This window comes from Thalassophryne amazonica, chromosome 22 (assembly GCF_902500255.1).
Source record: "Thalassophryne amazonica chromosome 22, fThaAma1.1, whole genome shotgun sequence".
Classification (NCBI taxonomy): domain Eukaryota; kingdom Metazoa; phylum Chordata; class Actinopteri; order Batrachoidiformes; family Batrachoididae; genus Thalassophryne; species Thalassophryne amazonica.
In genome coordinates this window covers 37499491-37519940 of record NC_047124.1, presented here as the reverse complement: position 1 = coordinate 37519940, position 20450 = coordinate 37499491, and the positions used below count along the sequence as shown (strand labels likewise).

The 20450-nt window shown below is 43.9% G+C and overlaps 1 protein-coding gene across 1 annotated transcript in view; it reads left to right on the top strand.

Annotated features, from left to right (window-relative positions):
- The window catches only part of dennd5b (DENN/MADD domain containing 5B), a 215476-nt gene that overhangs the window by 82571 nt on the left and 112455 nt on the right, over positions 1-20450 (top strand). Inside the window, exon 5 of the mRNA XM_034163218.1 lies at positions 11829-12016. Coding sequence (XP_034019109.1) covers positions 11829-12016 — 188 coding nt within the window. The remainder of the gene's footprint in view (positions 1-11828; positions 12017-20450) is intronic.

Here is a 20450-nt window from a genome sequence, read left to right as displayed (position 1 = left end):
GTGGCAGTAAAAACTTCACTGGCTTTCGTGTCAACCCTGGATCTTAACACCAGAATCCCACACTATTACCAGACTTTGCTTCACTTCCCTTACTTGATTACCGGGTTTGCCCAGATGACTCTTTTAACATGTGTGAGGTGTACCCAAGTTCCTCTCTCTGCTATTTTAAGGGCTGTTGGGGTTGTCAACAGGACCTGATATGGTCCTTCCACTTAGGTGAATGCCAACATTTCCTCTTGATGCTCCTGATTAGAACCCAGTCACCCGGTTTCACCAACAGGTCGTCCTGTGGAGAGATGGGGGTTTCTTCGTCAGTGGGTGTTTTCTGTTTTCTCGAGCATTTTTCTCATATAATCTGCTAGGTTAGGTTCATCTTCTATGTCCCAGGGACTTTTAAAGTGAGGCAATTTAAATGGTCTTCCAAAAGGGTCTCAAATGGTGTCAATCCTATAGTACTAGTGATGTTCATGTACAGCTGTACTAGTTCAAGACACTGAGTCCATGGTCTCCCTGTTTTCTTCCATTGTCTTTTTGAGTCGGTTTTTTTACTGTTCCATTTGTTCTTTCTACTAATCCTGCGCTCTGAGGGTGGTACGCACAGTGGTTTTTTAGTTCAATGCAAAACATAGTTCCTATGTTTTTAATGACTTCATTTACAAAATGAGCGCCATTATCACTATAGATTCGTTCAGGTATGCCATAGCGGGGTATGATGTTTTTGCATAACGATTTGGCTACAGTCAATGCATCAGGTCGTTTGGTTGGAAAAAGTTCTACCCATTTGGAAAAGGCATCCACAATTACTAAACAATATTCTTTGCCCTCACTTTTACTTAGTTGAATGTAGTCCATATGTATAACCTGAAAAGGATATTGTGGAGTGGGAAATTTTCCTCTTTTAGGTCTCAAATTGCCTTGGGAGTTGTGTTTGGCACACGTGAGACATGCTCTGCAAAAATGTTTAGAGTACGTGTTAAATCCAAAGGTTGTATAGATGGCATTAATCTGGCTCATCATCCCCCCTGTGGAGACATGAGAAATTCCATGGCTCAATATGGCAGCCCATCTATACAAATTTTTAGGTAAAATGGGTTTCCCCAATGGTCAGCAATAAATGCCATCACGGATAGTAGCTCCGCGTTTAGTCCATAAGTCCTTTTCTACATCTGAACTCTGATGTTGCATATCAGAGAGAACTTGAGAAGATAAACTGTGTTTGTCAACAGGAAGTGTGACGTCCTGTACTGGGTCAACATGGAGTACACTAAGCTCTCCTGCTGCAGCAGCCTTTGCAGAAATATCTGCATAATGATTTCCTTGAGATACAGAGTCAGATTTCCCTGTGTGAGCTGCACATTTGCATACTGCAATTTTGGAGGGTAACTGAACAGCAGCCAGGAGGCGGTTTAGTTGTTCTCCATGTGTGACAGGTTTACCAGTGGAGGTCACCATCCCCCTGTTTTTCCAATGTTGAGCAAATACATGAACGGACGCAAATGCATATTGACTGTCAGTGTAAACAGTGACTGGTTTGTCTTTATATAAGGTGCAGGCATGTGAGAGAGCAATTAGCTCTGCAGCCTGAGACGAGAAATGCGGTGGCAGGCGCTCGGCTCGCAGAACGCGAGTATTTGTGACTACAGCATAACCTGTTAAAGTTATGCCCATATCATTCTTCCTAGAAGATCCATCCACGAAAACTACATCGCCAAGTGTCAGGGGCGTGTCTTGTAAGTCCGGTCTGGATTTTGCTACAGTCTGAGTCGAATCTAGACAGTCATGTGGTTCCCCGTCATCAGGAAGTGGAATCAAAGTTGCAGGATTCAGTGTGGTGCATCGTTCGATTGTGACATGCGGTTGGGACAGCAGCGTGGCCATGCAAGACAGATGGCGTGCCGGTGATAAAAAGGTCATGTTGGTTTGTAGCAGCAATGCCGACACTGCGTGTGGCACTTTGAGGATTAGTGGGTGGAAGAGGACTACGCCAGCACTGCATTCCACAGCCATTGATGCTGCCACAACAGCACGTACACAATGGGGGAGGGCGCAAGCCACACTATCCAATTTGGCAGAGTAGTACGCAACTGGGCGGAGTTTGGTTCCATGTTGCTGTGTGAGTACGGAAGTCATAAAGTGGCCCTTACAGTCAATCATTTGTACAAAAGTTTTGTTATAATTTGGAAGTGCCAAAGCAGCTGCAGAGGTTAATGCTTGTTTTATTTTTGAAAATGCGTCTTCTGCTTCAGAGGTCCATTTAACAGTTGTGTTCATTGAAATGTCTTCAGTGTACATTAATCTGTTTAAAGGGTGCACAATTTGTGCATAGTCAGGCACCCAACTTCTGCAATAGTTTGTCAGGCCCAAAAAGGACATCACTTGTCGTTTAGTCAGTGGTTTGGGGGCCTGTAGAATGGCTGTTTTCCTGTCTGCTACGAGTGTTCGTCCTTCACAACTCAAATTGTGACCCAAATACTTTACTTCATTTTTCCACAACTGCAATTTATTCTTACTGACTTTGTGACCTTCTTTTCGCCAGGTGGAATAATAGAGCAAGAGTGTCTCCTACACATGTTGTTTTATCGGGTGAGACCAGCAAAATATCATCAACATACAGGAGAATTTGACTGTTTCCTGGTGGAACAAAGGATGCCATGCTGGCAGACATTACTTGCGAATAAATTGTGGGACTTTCACAATAGCCCTGCGGTAGGCGAGTAAACGTGTATCGCTTTCCCGCAAAGGTGAAAGCAAACCAGAACTGACTATCCTTGTCTACAGGAACGGAGAAAAAGGCATTGCTGATGTCCACAACCGTGAAGAACGTAGCATCAGGTCGAAGAGAATTCAGCAATGTATGTGGGTCAGGTACACAAGGTGCCCTCTGGACTACAGCATTATTAACAGCCTGTAAGTCCTGGACCATTCTCCAACCAGTGGAAGGAGCTGCCTTTTTCACCGGAAAAATTGGAGTGTTGCATGGTGAATCAGGACACTCCACAATGACCTTTGCTTGAATAAGATCTGCTATGACGGGTTTGATGCCTTCCAATGCATCGGGTTTTAATGGATATTGTCTGATACAAGGTCTGTATTCAGTCTTTGGCCTGATGACTACAGGTAGTGCTCCCTTGACTAGTCCAACATCAGTTGACCCTGAAGACCACAAATGTGGCGGTACTTCCGTAAGGAGTGACTGCTCTTCTTGAGTTAGTACAAAATTTCATGCATCAGAGCTATCATCAGTATGAACTCCAACAGGAGCGTCGATTGGAAGATAAATTTGAGTCCTAGTCAACCCTGTCTGAGGGCTTTCCCAAATATCCCTAGTTTTCCTCACCCAATTGGTGGTTTTTTGTCCCATGTCCACTAGTGCTGATAAGCAATGCCAAGGGACAACAGAATCTTTGAACAGGGAAACGTGTGGTGGCCCGCTTTGTTTGTACAAATGCATCAAAGTTCTCTAGTAGTTCTCCCTGATCTCTAGTAATACTGTGAGAAATCTTGGAGTCATTTTTGATCAGGATATGTCATTCAAAGCGCATATTAAACAAATATGTAGGACTGCCTTTTTGCATTTACGCAATATCTCTAAAATCAGAAAGGTCTTGTCTCAGAGTGATGCTGAAAAACTAATTCATGCATTTATTTCCTCTAGGCCTGGACTATTGTAATTCATTATTATCAGGTTGTCCTAAAAGTTCCCTAAAAAGCCTTCAGTTGGTTCAGAATGCTGCAGCTAGAGTACTGACGGGGACTAGCAGGAGAGAGCATATCTCACCCGTGTTGGCCTCCCTTCATTGGCTTCCTGTTAATTCTAGAATAGAATTTAAAATTCTTCTTCTTACTTATAAGGTTTTGAATAATCAGGTCCCATCTTATCTTAGGGACCTCGTAGTACCATATTACCCCATTAGAGCGCTTCGCTCTCAGACTGCGGGCTTACTTGTAGTTCCTAGGGTTTGTAAGAGTAGAATGGGAGGCAGAGCCTTCAGCTTTCAGGCTCCTCTCCTGTGGAACCAGCTCCCAATTCAGATCAGGGAGACAGATACCCTCTCTACTTTTAAGATTAGGCTTAAAACTTTCCTTTTCGCTAAGGCTTATAGTTAGGGCTGGATCGGGTGACCCTGTACCATCCCTTGGTTATGCTGCTTTAGACGTAGATTGTGGGGGGGTTCCCATGATGCACTGTTTCTTTCTCTTTTTGCTCCGTATGCATCACTCTGCATTTAATCATTAGTGATCGATCTCTGCTCCCCTCCACAGCATGTCTTTTTCCTGGTTTTTCCCTCAGCCCCAACCAGTCTCAGCAGAAGACTGCCCCTCCCTGAGCCTGGTTCTGCTGGAGGTTTCTTCCTGTTAAAAGGGAGTTTTTCCTTCCCACTGTGGCCAAGTGCTTGCTCATAGGGGGTCGTTTTGACCGTTGGGGTTTTCATAATTATTGTATGGCCTTGCCTTACAATATGGAGCGCCTTGGGGCAACTGTTTGTTGTGATTTGGCGCTATATAAGAAAAAAGTTGATTGATGATTGATCACAGCGTCCGATAACTGTTCCACTCCGCACGCCGCGTTGGAGATCCCATCACTGTAGATATAGGTCACCAACGGTCGTGGAGTAGGAAGAGTGCGTAAGGTGGTTTCATATTGCAAGTCGGGACCTGGCGTATTTTTGTACCACATAGTTATGTGGAGTTGTTCTGCTGACATTTCGTCCTGGACCTGTGTTAGGGTGTCCCTTCCCCAATTTAGGAGTAAAGAAGCAAAGTTTTGCGGTTCAACATTTGGAATATCCAATGTGTAATAAAACTTATCAGTTGCATCAGTGGTCAGGACATTAAGATCTGTAGGTTGTAAATCATTTTTTCGCTTCACAATCATATTATTCCCCTGAGGCACCAGTGCTAGTCTCAGTTGACAAAGTCCATCTCTGCCCAACAGATTAACTGGACATTCAGGCATCAGTAAAATAGGCATGTAACATGATTGTCCCTCAGGGTCCCGCAGCCATATTGGGTCAGACAGTGGGACTGGTGTAATTTTCCCATTTGCTGATCGAACCCAATATATTTCGCTTCCGCGATGGACACCAGGAATCTTCACATTACAGGTTGTCTTACAGGCACCTGAATCGCACAAGAAGGACACAGAGTGTCCATTCACCAAAAGCGTTATTTCTGGTCGGACACTTTCAACTGACATGAGTTCCTGCAGATCAAGATCAACAGGCATGTCTAGACCTAATTTTGGTGATTGGTCGGTTAGTCATTTACTCTGATGTGTGTTTTGTCCTCTGCGAGGACAGTCCCGAGAGATGTGTCCTTCCTCATTACAGATCCAACACTGTCGCGGCCCTGTTGGTGGTGGAAAGTCCTGTCTCTTCTGATTTCCCCTGTCATTGAATCTGTCGCTATTTGACTCCAACGTGGAGGTCCACCTCTCTGTTCTATGTGTCGGCGTCCTTCCTGAAATCTTCCCTTGAAATTCCCTCGGCCTTGTTGACCACGATCCGGGTATCCTCTTTGATAATAGAGGTCCTCGTTTGGATCATCGGTCAGGTCAGCCAGGAAAACAGCAGGTGTTTTCCCTGTATTTTTCTTCTGACTTTGGACCTTATCAGCATGCATAGCATGGTCAACATAGTTATCTAACGTGGATGTGGGAAAATTTATCATGTGTTTTTCAATCCAATGTTTAACTCCCTGTTTGCTGTTTTGATGGAGGGCGTTTTTGAGTTGTTGTTCGTATACTCCTTCTTCCTGCTCTGGTACTAGACCACTGTTTGCACGGAAAACCTTTTCCATTCTTAACTTGTAATCTTCAAAAGGTTCATCGTCTTTTTGTTTAGTACGATTAATATCAGCATAATTAGCTTGTTTTTTGAATTTTTCTTTGATTCGTTTTTGTAACGCTGTCACTCGCTGGGTCAGTATGTCGCTATTATGTGGTAAAGCTGTGCCGTCGCCACTTGCAGGTGACCAATCCCCTTTACAACCCCCCAGTATTTCTTTAAAGCTCCCATATAAACCTGCTGGACCTCCGTGCCATCTAAATTATATGAACCACGGAGGTTTTCTAAATCTCGACAGCACTGTTTAACATCTTCTTGAGGATCCGCCACCCCTGTTAATGCGGACTTTATGTCGTCCATTGTCCAAGTGCGGTAGACCAAAAGTGTAGGTCTTTGATCCACCGCCACATTTGGATTAGCTACTTGTATCATGGGGTACTGTTCTGTACCATCAAGTGAGTATACGGGTGGTGATTTTGAGCCCTTTAGTTTAACCCAATCCCACCCTGATGCTTCAGGTGCACTGGGAGGGGACAGAATTTCTCGAGATCGTGTCAAGGACCTTGTAACTGGTCTCTGGGGCGGCGGTGAGTGATATGCTGGTGGTTTGTCATCCGTTTGTTGCTCCAGGTCTGGATACAGACTTGGTTTTGTAGAATCAGTCATTTTTTCAGTTTGTTTTGATTCTGATTTGGTGTCATTTATCTGTTCCTTTTCTCCGCGTCTTTCTTCAACATACACTTGCACTCTTATGGGTGGACAGGTGGTTTCATCGTCCTCCTTTTGTGCAAGAAAATTTCTGAATTTCCTCCTTCAGTCTTGTTTTGTTTTTCCCTGTCTTTCTCCCTACTCTTCCTCTCACCTTCTCGTCTTTGATCTGCAGCTTCCTCCCATGCAATAATTTTGTTCCATCCCTCCTTCATCATTTTCCACTCATCATTTTGTTTTTCTTTTTAATAGATTCTCTTAATTTTGACAATGATGGTCTGTTTATTTGGCCGTCGAATCCATGTTTTGTAATCCATGTGTCTAAATATGAGACATGTGTAGGATCTTTTTGTTCCATAAATTTCCAATCTTTGTTACCTAGACGGTCCCGCGGAGCCTGCCTTTGTGTCTTACTGTTTGACTTCCCCATTTTTACGTTATTTTTATCTTTTTTGTTTTTATAAAGATAAAATTTAGACCAGTGGGTTTTCAACACCTACAGTGTTCTAAACACTGGTTATGTGCTTCTTACGGGACAGCGAATTTAATTTTCCACCAGCCAGTGAGTTCCCTTTCTCCTCCCCGAAGGAAGCGGGAAATCCTTGCCTCTGCCTCTGACCAGTGGTCGCTGTTTACTTTCCCGTAATTTTATATAGAGGAGGATCTAATGACCCGTCACTCTCATTCAGTCACCTTTATTACACTGTCACACTTTTCACACGGTATTATTTAGACGCCAGAGGAGCCCGTGCCTCCTAATACAGAGTTTAACTAGTTCGATACTAGAGGATTCTGTTCACCCTTACGGGGTTAACTGCGTTTAACATTACCTGACATTGTCTAGAATTCTCAGGGTTTTAACATGACTTCCTGTCACTATTCACTGTCCTGTCCGTTTATGTGACTACCTGTCACCACACATACTTATAGTTTGTTTTTCAATTAAAATTCTACTCACTCAACCGCTGTCTTCCCCTCACGGATTAGTCTTCAACCTTCCGGATCCCAGCCGGCGGACCGAGCCAGTCCCGTCAAAGGGTCTCGGTACCTGGCCAAGGATTTTCCTGGTGTCAGTCTCGTCCGCTGGAACCCTTCAGGTATGTTGACCTCCGGCTCGAAGGACCAAAGTAATGTTAGGTTTAAAACCACCTAAACATCATAAAACTGTAACAGAGAAAGACACAACAGTCAAATAAGAGTCAGAGAGTAGAATTCAATTGTAAATGCTCGCGAGGAGTGCAGCACAGAGACAAACTATTCTACAATCTCCAAACTGCACTAAACTCTGGCTGCACTCTCGCTCTTTTTATTAGGACGTCATACAGGTGCGGTTGTCAGCATACGTGGCATAAGCAGTTGAGCAATCATAAACAGGTCTTGCAACTACAGTTGAGCAAGATTTGCGACTTCTGGTTTCTGCGACCTCAGGCTACTGGTTGGGGAAGGTGCGGTCAGGACTTCTCTCCTGGGCTCCGTTCTTCAGGTGTTATCTTCAGTCAGCACATGTCGGTTAACCTTTTGTTCTTTCCTGTGGTTGAAACCACATGCGTGCAGTAGAAACATCATTTGGCAACACAGCTAGTAACACAATTTGCAATACAGCATACTTTCTTTTGGAATCATATTCAATCTTTACAACTCTTTTGCACAAAAGCAATTCATATGATCATATACAAACATTTTCATTCCTTATTATTTATTTTATATTTTATTATATTTTTAATGATTTGATAAGTTGTTTTGGACATCAACTCTTCTGACCTCGCTTTGCGACATCACATAAGTTCCTTTTTCTCTCTAACTGCAAGGATAAAAACAACTCATGTAATCATTCATTTGTAACATACTTTATCAAGAGGTCATCAAGAAGTCAGCAACAGACTTCTAACAGATACAATGAGTTTATTTCCATTACTAAAGTATTAATAAAAGAATGTATAATATAAGGAATATAGACTAGAAGAATGTATAATAAAAGAATGTGTGATAACTGACATATCCATATATACATAAATCCAACACTCCAATTACCACAGACAAGATACAGCAATTAATCCACAATTATTACTTGTTTACCGTAATAATGGCACACTTCAGAATTAAGACAACACATATACATTTTACATTGTTTATGTGCACTAAACTTTGAAAAAGTCCATTTTCCGAATTGAGGCGATGTGAGTGTGGGGGGGGCCGCAGCAACATGTAGTCATGTAGTCGCCAGCTTGGGGGGGAACGGGGAGCTACAGCAGCTAAAACTGTGCAGCACCCCAGAGGGGGAAGGGAGTGGCATGAGCGGGGGACGGGGGACGGGATGGGGTGTGGGATGAGGACAGGAGGCGGTAGGTGTGGAGGTGGGAGCATGCTTTCAGTCTCTGTTCATGTGTGAGTCAGATGAGTCAGTTTCTGTCCGTGTGTGCTGAAGTTGGAGAAGGCAGCCGAATGGTTCACCAAGGCCGTAGAAATTCTTCTGGAGGGAAACAACGGGGCATTTTGTTCTTTAGAGGCTTGCCATGTTTATGGTTGAGCAGTGAAAAACACCTTTACAGCTTCACATGAACAACCAGATCCAATTTATGAGTATTCCCTGGTCTCCGACATCTTCCTTTGCAAGGCGTACATTTACTCTGAGATGTTATCCAATTTGCATTTCGTTTCAGACATTAATGGCGCAAATGTAACTCCTCATTTTGTCTCATTTTGGGAGAAACAAAATGGTTTATTGTCTGTATAATGTTTGGAAAGAGGTGCCATTTATTTAAATTGATTGATTAAAGTTATAATTCCCGGACCAGACTCCAACTTAACTCGGCAGAGAGCAGCGCAATGTGTGGAGCTGTGCCAACGGAATGGAGGATGATTTGCGTTTCTTGCACGCAACAAAACAAGAGTCCCAGTTAGTGACTTTCATCAGCACAGAAGTGACTCATGATTGACATCTTTAAATGGCTTTGAGAGGGGTTAAGAAGCGGACTTTGTTGCTTCTGAAAAAGCAGTGAAGCAACGAAACAGCGGGTCAGAGCACTGCTTCGTTGGTTCAAGCTTCAAGCAGAGAAACGCCACAAAAGTGGTTGATTGCAGATCTGCTGCAGCGTTAGGGTTAGGGTCTGCAATCAACATAAAAAAATTATAGTTTTCCCGATAAACACCCTCAGAAACAATGGCCGCTCTGAATTTTCTTCCTCATGTTGATTCGTTAATGATTCTGCAGTAATGCGTTGTTTCATTGTGTAGTTTGTGGTCGGTTTAACTTTTCTTCCTCGTGTTGATTCCTTTATGATTCGGGGGTAACTTGTTTTCATCGCGTAGTTTGTGGTCGGTTTAACTTTTCTTCCTCGTTTCTGTGTAGGCTCTCAGTTGTCCAGGTGGTTTCCATAGTAGAGAAGCTTGAATCTTCGACTGGGCTGGGTTGCTTTACGCTAGGACGTTTCGCTTCAAATCGCAGAAGCTTCCTCAGAAAAAACAGACGCCAACAAAATTGTTGGCGTCTGTTTTTTCTTCTCTACAAGAGTCAAGACAGAAGTCAGACTACCAGAGCAAGAATTTTAGCTGAGGAAGCTTTTGTGATTTGAAGCGAAACGTCCTCGCGTCAAGCAACCCCAGTCCAGTCGAAGATTCAAGCTTCTCTACTATTTTCTTCCTCGTGTTAATTTGTTTATGATTCTGTGGTAACTTGTTTCATTGTGTAGTTTGTGGTCAGTTTAACGTTTCTTCCTCATGTTGATTCCTTTATGATTCGGCGGTGTCAGGACGGGCAGCAGCCCGACATCAGGGGCGGCTGGACCCGCAATACAGACTTCCAGACTAGGCATAGGTGTGGACGAAATCACGGTCTTTATTCCAGGCTCGGGTTTGGTACACATGTAATCAGTCAGCGAGGCAGAGGTACAAGCAGGGTCAGGCTGAGATGCAGTCATAAATGAGCAGGGTTCAGAGGCACAAGCAAACACCGACATCTGGGATGAGGCGAGAGGCACGGTCGAAGATACAGAGCAAGGTTCAGACACAGTATGACAAAAATCAGGAGTGTGAATGGGTGCTGGAGAGTGGTACGAAGACAACAATCTGGCGGGGAAGTGAAGGACTGTGGGTTTAAATGCATGTGGACTAATTAGTGTGAAACGAGGGGCAGGTGGTGTCAACGAGGTGCACATGAGGAACAATCAGGAAAGGGGGTGTGGCAGTAACTTGTTCTTTCATCGTGTAGTTTGTGGTTGGTTTAACTTTTGTTCCCCGTGTTGATTCCTTTATGATTCAGTAGTAACTTGTTTCATTGTGTAGTTTGTGGTTGGTTTAATTTTTCTTCCTTGTGTTGATTCCTTTATGATTCAGCAGTAACTTGTTTCATTGTGTAGCTTGTGGTCGGTTTAATTTTTCTTCCTTGTGTTGATTCCTTTATGATTCAGCAGTAACTTGTTTCATTGTGTAGCTTGTGGTCGGTTTAATTTTTCTTCCTCGTGTTGATTCCTTTATGATTCAGCAGTAACTTGTTTCATTGTGTAGTTTGTGGTCGGTTTAATTTTTCTTCCTCGTGTTGATTCCTTTATGATTCAGCAGTAACTTGTTTCATTGTGTAGTTTGTGGTCGGTTTAATTTTTCTTCCTCGCGTTGATTCCTTTATGATTCAGCAGTAACTTGTTTCATTGTGTAGTTTGTGGTCGGTTTAATTTTTCTTCCTCGCGTTGATTCCTTTATGATTCAGCAGTAACTTGTTTCATTGTGTAGTTTGTGGTCGGTTTAATTTTTCTTCCTTGTGTTGATTCATTTATGATTTGGCGGTAACTTGTTGTTTCATTGTGTAGTTTGTGGTCGGTTTAACTTTTCTTCCTCACATTGATTCCTTTATGATTTGGCGGTAACTTGTTTCATTGTGTAGTTTGTGGTCAGTTTAATTTTTCTTCCTCGTGTTGATTCCTTTATGATTCAGCGGTAACTTGTTGTTTCATCATGTAGTTTGTCATTGGTTTAACTTTTCTTCCTCGTGTTGATTCCTTTATGATTCGGTGGTAACTTGTTGTTTCATCATGTAGTTTGTTGTCGGTTTAACTCTTCTTCCTCGTGTTGATTCCTTTATGATTCAGCGGTAACTTGTTGTTTCATCATGTAGTTTGTCATTGGTTTAACTTTTCTTCCTCGTGTTGATTCCTTTATGATTCGGTGGTAATGCGTTGTTTCATCGTGTAGTTTGTGGTCGGTTTAAATTTTGTTTATTGATTGATTGAATATTGATTTGTTTATGATTCCCTCGCAGGTCCAGAGTCCTTTGTTTGATCCACCTGGTGTTAGATGAGTCCGTGCAATGCAGTTTCATTTTGTGATGGCTGTCTCTTTCAGACTATCAGCGGTTGATGACTGTGGCTGAGGGCATCACGACTCTGCTGTTTCCCTTCCAGTGGCAACATGTCTACGTTCCCATCCTGCCAGCTTCCCTCTTCCATTTCCTGGATGCTCCAGTTCCCTACATAATGGGTCTGCAGTCCGATGAGGGCGCTGACCGCTCCAAACTGGAATTGCCTCAAGAGGTACAGTGTCTCCTCATCAGGTTAGAACGTTTCTCTCCAACTGCTCACAGGTGTAACTCCTCAGCAAGTTTCTGACTGCTCCTGTTTCTTCTGGCAGTCAGCGATCACACCTCAAAGTCTGATCTGACAGGATTATTTTGGTATGGGGAGGTAAAGTCACTTTCCTGTGTCAATAAAGATTTGCTTCCTGTTAAATAAGTAGAAATGTGCTCAGGTTGTGTTAAACCCACGTGATTGGACACGTCAGAAATATCCTGTGCCCTCTCTGCACATCATGCAGAGTGCACCTCTGAATATACAGTGGGGCCAAAAAGTATTTAGTCAGTCCCTGACTGTTCAAGTTCTCCTACTTAGAAAGATGAGAGAGGTCTGTAATTTTCATCATAGGTACACTTCAACTATGAGAGATAAAAATGAGAAAAGAAATCCAGAAAATCACATTGTAGGATTTTTAAAGAGTTTATTTGTAAATTATGCTGGAAAATAAGTGCAGGTGGTGTGCTTGTGTCAGCCTGATCCCGTCAGATCTCAGAAGCTAGGCAGTGCAGGATCTGGTTAGTACTTGGATGGGAGACCTCTTTGGAACATCAGCGGCTGTGTGTGTTTCTCTGGGTAACACTGGAGTTGCGTCAGGAAGTATCCGGCAAAAAACTTGTGCCAAATAATACCCTTGCAGATCTGGCTGTATCTGCTGTGGCGACCCCAAACAAGAACGGGAGCAGCCGAATGGACAACAGTGGTGGAAAATAAGTATTTGGTCAGTAACACAAGTTCAGCTCACTACTTTGTAACATAATCTTTGTTGGCAATGACAGAGGTCAAACGTTTCCTGTAAGTCTTCACCAGGTTTGCACACACTGTAGCTGGTATTTTGGTCCATTCCTCCATGCAGATCTCCTCTAGAGCAGTGATGTTTTGGGGCTGTCGTTGGCCAACACGGACTTTCAACTCCCTCAACAAATTTTCTATGGGGTTGAGGTCTGGAGACTGGCTTGGCCACTCCAGGACCTTGAAATGCTTTTACGGAGCCAGTCCTTCATTGCCCAAGCGGTGTGTTTGGGATCATTGTCATGCTGGAAGACCCAGCCACGTTACATCTTCAGTGCTCTCACTGATGGAAGGAGGTTTTGTCTTAAAATCTCATGATACATGGCCCCGTTCATTCTTCCCTTAACACAGATCAGTCGTCCTGTCCCCTTTGTAGAAAAACAGCCCTAAAGCATGATGTTTCCACCCCCATGCTTCACAGTAGATATGGTGTTCTTGGGATGCAACTCAGCATTCTTCTTCCTCCAAACACGATGAGTTGAGTTTTTACTAAAATGTTCTATTTTAGTTTCATCTGATGACATGATATTCTCCCAGTCCTCTTCTGGATCATCCATATGCTCTCTGGGAAACTTCAGATGGGCCTGGACATGTACTGTCTTAAGCAGGGGGACACGCCTGGCACTGCAGGATTTGAGTCCCTCTCTGCGTAGTGTGTAGCCTTTGTTACTTTGGTCCCAGCTCTCTGCAGGTCATTCATCAGGTCCCTCCGTGTAATTCAGGGATTTTTGTTCACCGTTCTCATGATCATTTTGACCCCACGGGATGACATCTTGCGTGGAGCCCTAGATCGAGGGAGATTATCAGTGGTCTTGTATGTCTTCCATTTTCTTACAATTGCTCCCACAGTTGATTTATTCACACCAACCTGCTTGACTATTGTAGATTCACTCTTCCCAGCCTGGTGCACATCTACAATGTTCTTCCTGATGTCCTTCGACAGCTCTTTGGTCTTGGCCATGGTTGAGTTTGGAGTCTGACTGTTTGAGGCTGTGGACAGGTGTCTTTTATACGGATAACGAGTTCAAACAGGTGCCATTAATACAGGTAACAGGTGGAGGACAGAAGAGCTTCATAAAGAAGTTACAGGTCTGTGAGAGCCAGAAATCTTGCTTGTTTGTGGGTGACCAAATACTTATTTTCCACCATAATTTACAAATAAATTCTTTAAAAATCCTACAATGTGATTTCCTGGATTTTTTTCTCATGTTGTCTCTCATAATTGAAGTGTACCTATGAAGAAAATTGCAGACCTCTCTCATCTTTCTAAGTAGGAGAACTTGCACAATCAGGGACTGACTAAATTCTTTTTTACCCCACTGTAGAACTTTATTATCATACACACAGAAAAACACAGTTGAACTGTATCATGAAAATAGAAATAGAGCAAAAAAAAAAAAAAATAATAATAATAATAAGCACTAACAATACCATAAAGATAGTTTTTTTATTAGGGCCCGAGTAGGAAAAAGTCCTACGAGGACCCTGTTGCAATTGCGCTGTTTATTAGGACCCAAGTAGATAAAAGTCCTACAAGGACCCTATTGTAATTGCACTTTTTATTATTATTTATTATTATTATTTATTATTATTATTAGGGCCAGAGTTGGAAAAAGTCCTTCAAGGACCCTATTGCAATTGCGCTGTTTATTAGGACCCAAGTAGATAAAAGTCCTACAAGGACCCTATTGTAATTGCGCTTTTTATTATTATTTATTATTATTATTAGGGCCTGAGTAGGAAAAAGTCCTACGAGGACCCTATTGTAATTGTGCTTTTTTTTATTATTATTTATTATTATTGTTAGGGCCCAAGTAGGAAAAAGTCCTACGAGGACCCTATTGTAATTGCGCTGTTTATTATTGTTATTAATTGTTATTATTATTTATTATTGTTATTATTATTTATTATTCTCACTTTTGAAATCCAAATTTAAGCTCAAAAACTCACCAAACTCCGGTCATCCGGCCGGATCCGAAATTCGATATTTTGGGGGTCTCGCACAAGGTCGCAGCGAAATAGTGAAATTTTCAAAAAACCCTCCGCATTGGTGGTTTTTTTATCGTAGCCTCACAAAATTCGGTACACATATTTACCATGCTGGGATGCACAAAAAAGTCTCTTAACGTCATGGTGAAAAGTTGACAGGAAGTCGGCCATTTTGAGTTTACGTTTCTATTTTGAGGTAATTTTTGGCCATTTCCACTACTTACATTTGAACAAACTCGTTCTCTGGATTTCATCCGATCGTCTTCAAAGTTGGTTCACATCATCATGACCCTATGCTGATCAAAAGTTATCAAAAGAATTTCTGTAGGTCAAAAGGCGTGGCTGCTAGGGTTCATCAAACTTTGGTGAGTGTTTCGGAGCACGCCGTTTCACTTCGAACTGCAGTCACACCCACATACTTCATCGTAGATCCTTCAAACTTGCTGGACATGATGAGGGCTCCGCCCTGAACATGTGCACGTATTAACTTCCCACCTAAGTCATATTGCCCCCCGGTGGTAACAGGAAATGTCCTATTTTTACTTTAACAGGTACCGATGTCACATACTTAACCCAATCAACTTCATTCCACTTCTAAAACATGCAGAACAAGTTGGTGAACGTACGCGATGATCGCCATGAAGTTACGAGTAATGGCGTCCGTGTGGCAGCGTGCCGAATACCGACCCTTCGCCATGAAATTACGTTCTTACTTTTGACGGCTTTAATTTTGTCATATCATCATGAAAATTGATACACAGGTCGAGCACGACAACCTCTTACAATTCATGCCCATGGGTGTCGCCCATGGGTGGGGCAAAATGCCTCTACAGCACCCCCTTGACTCTTTCAAAAACCCCTCCCCATAGGGGTTTTTTTTTTTTTTTGGAGTATGGAGATGAAAATTGGTACACATGTATCTTGCATAGACGTACAAAAGCCTCTTGCACCATTGGTCTACTCCAAACAGGAAGTCTGCCATTCTGAATTTTGTGTAAATTGGCATGATTTCCACACGTTGTAGTTGAAACGAACTCCTCCTAGGGATTTTGTCCAGTGCACTTCAAATTCTCTCAGATCATCTCAAGACTATCCTGATCAAAAGTTATCGAAAGCCTTTTGTATGTTGAAGGGTGTGGCTGCTATGGAGCCGCCATTTTGACCTTCGCCATGGAACAATCAAGTCATGATAATGCCTTCATGCTTTGCCTAAATGACTTGAAACTTCACATGTGCAATGAGGGTCAGCCCCTTAACACACCTGGCTCCTCTGTGCACTGAGTGCTTCCTAGTGGATGAACCATCACCTTGTCATATCTCCTTCATGCATTGCCTGATTGACTTGAAACTTATGTGATGAAGGTCGGCCCCTGTATGCACCTGCCCACATCTAGTCACAAGAGGACGCGCTGGCCTGGGTAGCTGGTCGCACGGCACGAGGGCCCATGTATGATGGGTATATATGAATTTTGCTTTTATGAGACCACTTTCGGTGTTCCACGGTCCGTGGCCACCATGGTGCCCATATTTGAAACTCTGAAATATGGCCATTTGTCAGCCATTTATGCAACAATTGAGCTGAAATTTGCTACATAAGTCACAAACAGCAGGCCCAAAATGAAATCTGATAGTTTTGCAAATTTGTCTGGATAGGCTACACCCATTTGCACCTTGTTAGCTTGTCAGCCATTTTTAATTTTTGCAAATCTGTTTTTTCACAGCTTCTCCAATTTTTTTCAATCTTCTGAAAATGTGGCACATATGTACCATGTTTAGACCCTAGCCACACCAAAGTTATTGCATAGATTTTTAAAGTCTTTTCTTTCAGTTTTGCTGCTGTTGTTTCAGCTGAACCCAAACAAAATGCTATGGTCCCAAAAGCGGTGGCTGAATGGACAGAGAAAATGAGATTTTATTGTAGGTGATTGAACTGGGGTGATCAAACTGAAATACAAAGCAATTTGGAAATGTGCACAGAGGCCTGGAGCGTTAAGACCCAGACTTGACCGATGTTGAAACAGGAAGCCACAGTGTGATGGAACCAGAACCACAGCTGATCAGGATGGATCGTGGGGTTGGAAAACCCAAGCCAGGAATGATGTGATGATGGAGACCAGAGCCAGGTGGCCACCCGCGGAGCTGATGGAGTGCAGGATCACTATGAAGGAGGAAAGACACAGGCGAGCAGCGTGACAATGCACAAGAGCCCAAAAATAGGCTTAGGAATGCACAACAGCTCAAATACTCAAAACAGACTGTGTAGGAACACACAAAACCCTATCTTGGGAAAGAGAGGAGCCTGATACCATGTTATGATGACTGAGTTTGTGGCAAAGGTGGAAGTGTTGAATTGAGGTTTGAATACAGCTGAAATGATGAGCCACAGGTGAGGTGACCTTGGATGACAGCCATACCTCCTGACCAGGCTGGTTTCTGGGGGCCAGGATCTGATGCTGGTCTGCATGGAGTTTGGTCCTGTCTTTTGTCTGGAGGAGAGTGGAACAGGCCGTCTTCTACACGCAACAGCAGCATCTGAGGTGTTGCTGAACTGAGGGGCCTGAGAGCTCTTCCTCTTGGTTGGGGAACAGTAACAGCTGGTATCCAAGGGATGCCTTGAAAGGGGAGAGTCTGGAGGGTTAGCACGTCTGGGAGTTGTGGGCATATTTGACCCAAGGCAGGTGGGTACTCCAGGTGGTCAGGTAGGAAGATCTTACACAGCGTAGCATGGATCCTGGTTTGCCCATTCCGCCTTTTCATTGGTCAGGGGATGGAACCCAGACAAAAGACTAACCGAGGTGCCCAGGGCCGAGCACAAGGAGTACCACACACAAGAGGTGAACTAGGGGCCTCGGTCAGACATGATGTCTGTTGGGAGTCCATGCAGCTGGAATACATGGTGGACTAGGAGGTCCACAGTCTCCTGGGCCAAAGGCAGCTTTGGCAGGGCCACAAAGTGTGCCACCTTAGAGAACTGATCCATGACCGTGAGGACGACGGTGTTTTCCTGGGATGAGGCAGTCCATTGACAAAATCCAGGCAGATGTCGGAGCAGGAACGACCAGGAGTAGGTCAGCAGAAGTGACATTGGACGAGGTCCAAGGTCCTTCGGATTCCAGGGTGACATGTGAGTCTCGAGGTGTGACAAAACCACAGGACCTCACATCTAGCTTCTTGTGGGAGGTCTGGGGGTGTGCTGGGCTGGTTGACTTACTGACACTGGGCAGCATAGAGGATTGAAGACACAGCTGTGGCAGGCTTCACTCCACTGAGTGACTGCCCCAGTCAGCCATTCTATCCAGGGGTGTGCAAGATGACCAAGGGGTGCCCTAAGACCAGGGGGTCATGGATGAAAACAGAAAGAACTGAATAGTCTCCCGATTGGTTACATGACACCACTACATGACCGGCTGGTGTCTGGTGAGTGATGGCAGGCAGGGGAGTGCCTTAATCGGGATGCATGCATCAGAGACTATTTTATGTCCAAAAAATTATCCTCAGCCTGGTGTTGATGAGTGCAGGAACCGACAATGACTGCTGGTGAAATAAAATGGTGGCCAGAATTTGATTGGGACCTGGATGTTCACCAAAGAATCTTACTTGGGGTAGCCATAGCCCTGAATCCACGGGCAGTGTGGCCACATGGGCAGTTGCTACATATACTCAACAAAAATATAAACGCAACACTTTTGGTTTTGCTTCCATTTTGTATGAGATGAACTCAAAGATCTAAAACTTTTTCCACATACACAGTATCACCATTTCCCTCAAATATTGTTCACAAACCAGTCTAAATCTGTGATAGTGAGCACTTCTCCTTTGCTGAGATAATCCATCCCACCACACAGGTGTGCCATATCAAGATGCTGATTAGACACCATGATTAGTGCACAGGTGTGCCTTAGACTGCCCACAATAAAAGGCCACTCTGAAAGGTGCAGTTTTGTTTTATTTGGGGGGGAAATCAGTCAGTATCTGGTGTGACCACCATTTGCCTCATGCAGTGCAACACATCTCCTTCGCATCATCCGTGAAGAGAACACCTCTCCAACGTGCCAAATGCCAGCGAATGTGAGCATTTGCCCACTCAAGTCGGTTACGACGACGAACTGGAGTCAGGTCGAGACCCCGATGTGGACGACGAGCATGCAGATGAGCTTCCCTGAGATGGTTTCTGACAGTTTGTGCAGAAATTCTTTGGTTATGCAAACCGATTGTTCCAGCAGCTGTCCGAGTGGCTGGTTTCAGACGATCTTGGAGGTGAACATGCTGGATGTGGAGGTCCTGGGCTGGTGTGATTACACGTGGTCTGTAGTTGTGAGGCTGGTTGGATGTACAGCCAAATTCTCTGAAACGCCTTTGGAGATGGCTTATGGTAGAGACATGAACATTCAATACACGAGCAACAGCTCTGGTTGACATTCCTGCTGTCAGCATGCCAATTGCACGCTCCCTCAAATCTTGCGACATCTGTGGCATTGTGCTGTGTGATAAAACTGCACCTTTCAGAGTGGCCTTTTATTGTGGGCAGTCTAAGGCACACCTGTGCACTAATCATGGTTGTCTAATCAGCATCTTGATATGGCACACCTGTGAGGTGGGATGGATATCTCAGCAAAGGATAAGTGCTCACTATCACAGATTTAGACTGGTTTGTGAACAATATTTGAGGGAAATGGTGATATTGTGTATGTGAAAAAGGTTTAGATCTTTGAGTTCATCTCATACGAAATGGGAGCAAAACCAAAGTGTTGCGTTTATATTTTTGTTGGTGTATATACCCCTTAGCACTGTAATAAATACACTCCCCCGGCTTCTAGTCTTCTCTGTTTCTCTTGGGGGGGGCAGCTTGGCCCATCAGCAGGGGGAGCTCCAGGTGCTAGTGGAGCTCAGTGAAAGAAGCACTGGGTCTGTGTCACAAAGGATTGGAGTGGGAGTGACCGGTCAGTCCTTTGGTCTTCTCCTGCTGATGCCCACCAACTGGTTATTATCCATATAACAAGGGCAATGGTTATGCTGGTTTGAGCATAACCATTGGCATAATTGAGCATAATGGTTGAGCTGGTCCAGGTCCTTGAGTTCATCCTGAACCCACCTTTCATCTTTAAGGACTTTGGAAAGACTCTTGACATCAGCACTTCACAACGCTGCAGGGTTCCAGTCGGCTTAGTCAACGGAATAGTCCATGGTGCCGCATTGTTAAGAGGTGGAATACTTGCGCATCGGGTGGCCAAATACCAGTTGAAATTCCTTTGTGAATATAGGGTATGAGTGGCGTATGGGTGAATTGGAACTCCAGAAGTCGGTAGCCGAAGTGAGAGCCTCCCTGGAGCAGATTGATGAGGTACAAAATCTTACTGGAATCATTGGAGTACTGTGGAAAAAAAACAGAGAACATTGCATCAGAAATGATGCACATGTATCAACAACACTACTGGAGAAGGGTTCTGGGTCACATGTGTGGTTCAGGTGCCTGAACTAATGGGACTGGTGGCAGTGCTAACGAGGCAGGTTTGGGTGGTGCTGCGGCTTGTGCAGCGGAGACTTTCAGTTTTGCTGCTGTTGTTTCTGCTGAACCCAAACAAAATGCTACGGACTCAAAAGCAGGTGGCTGAATGAC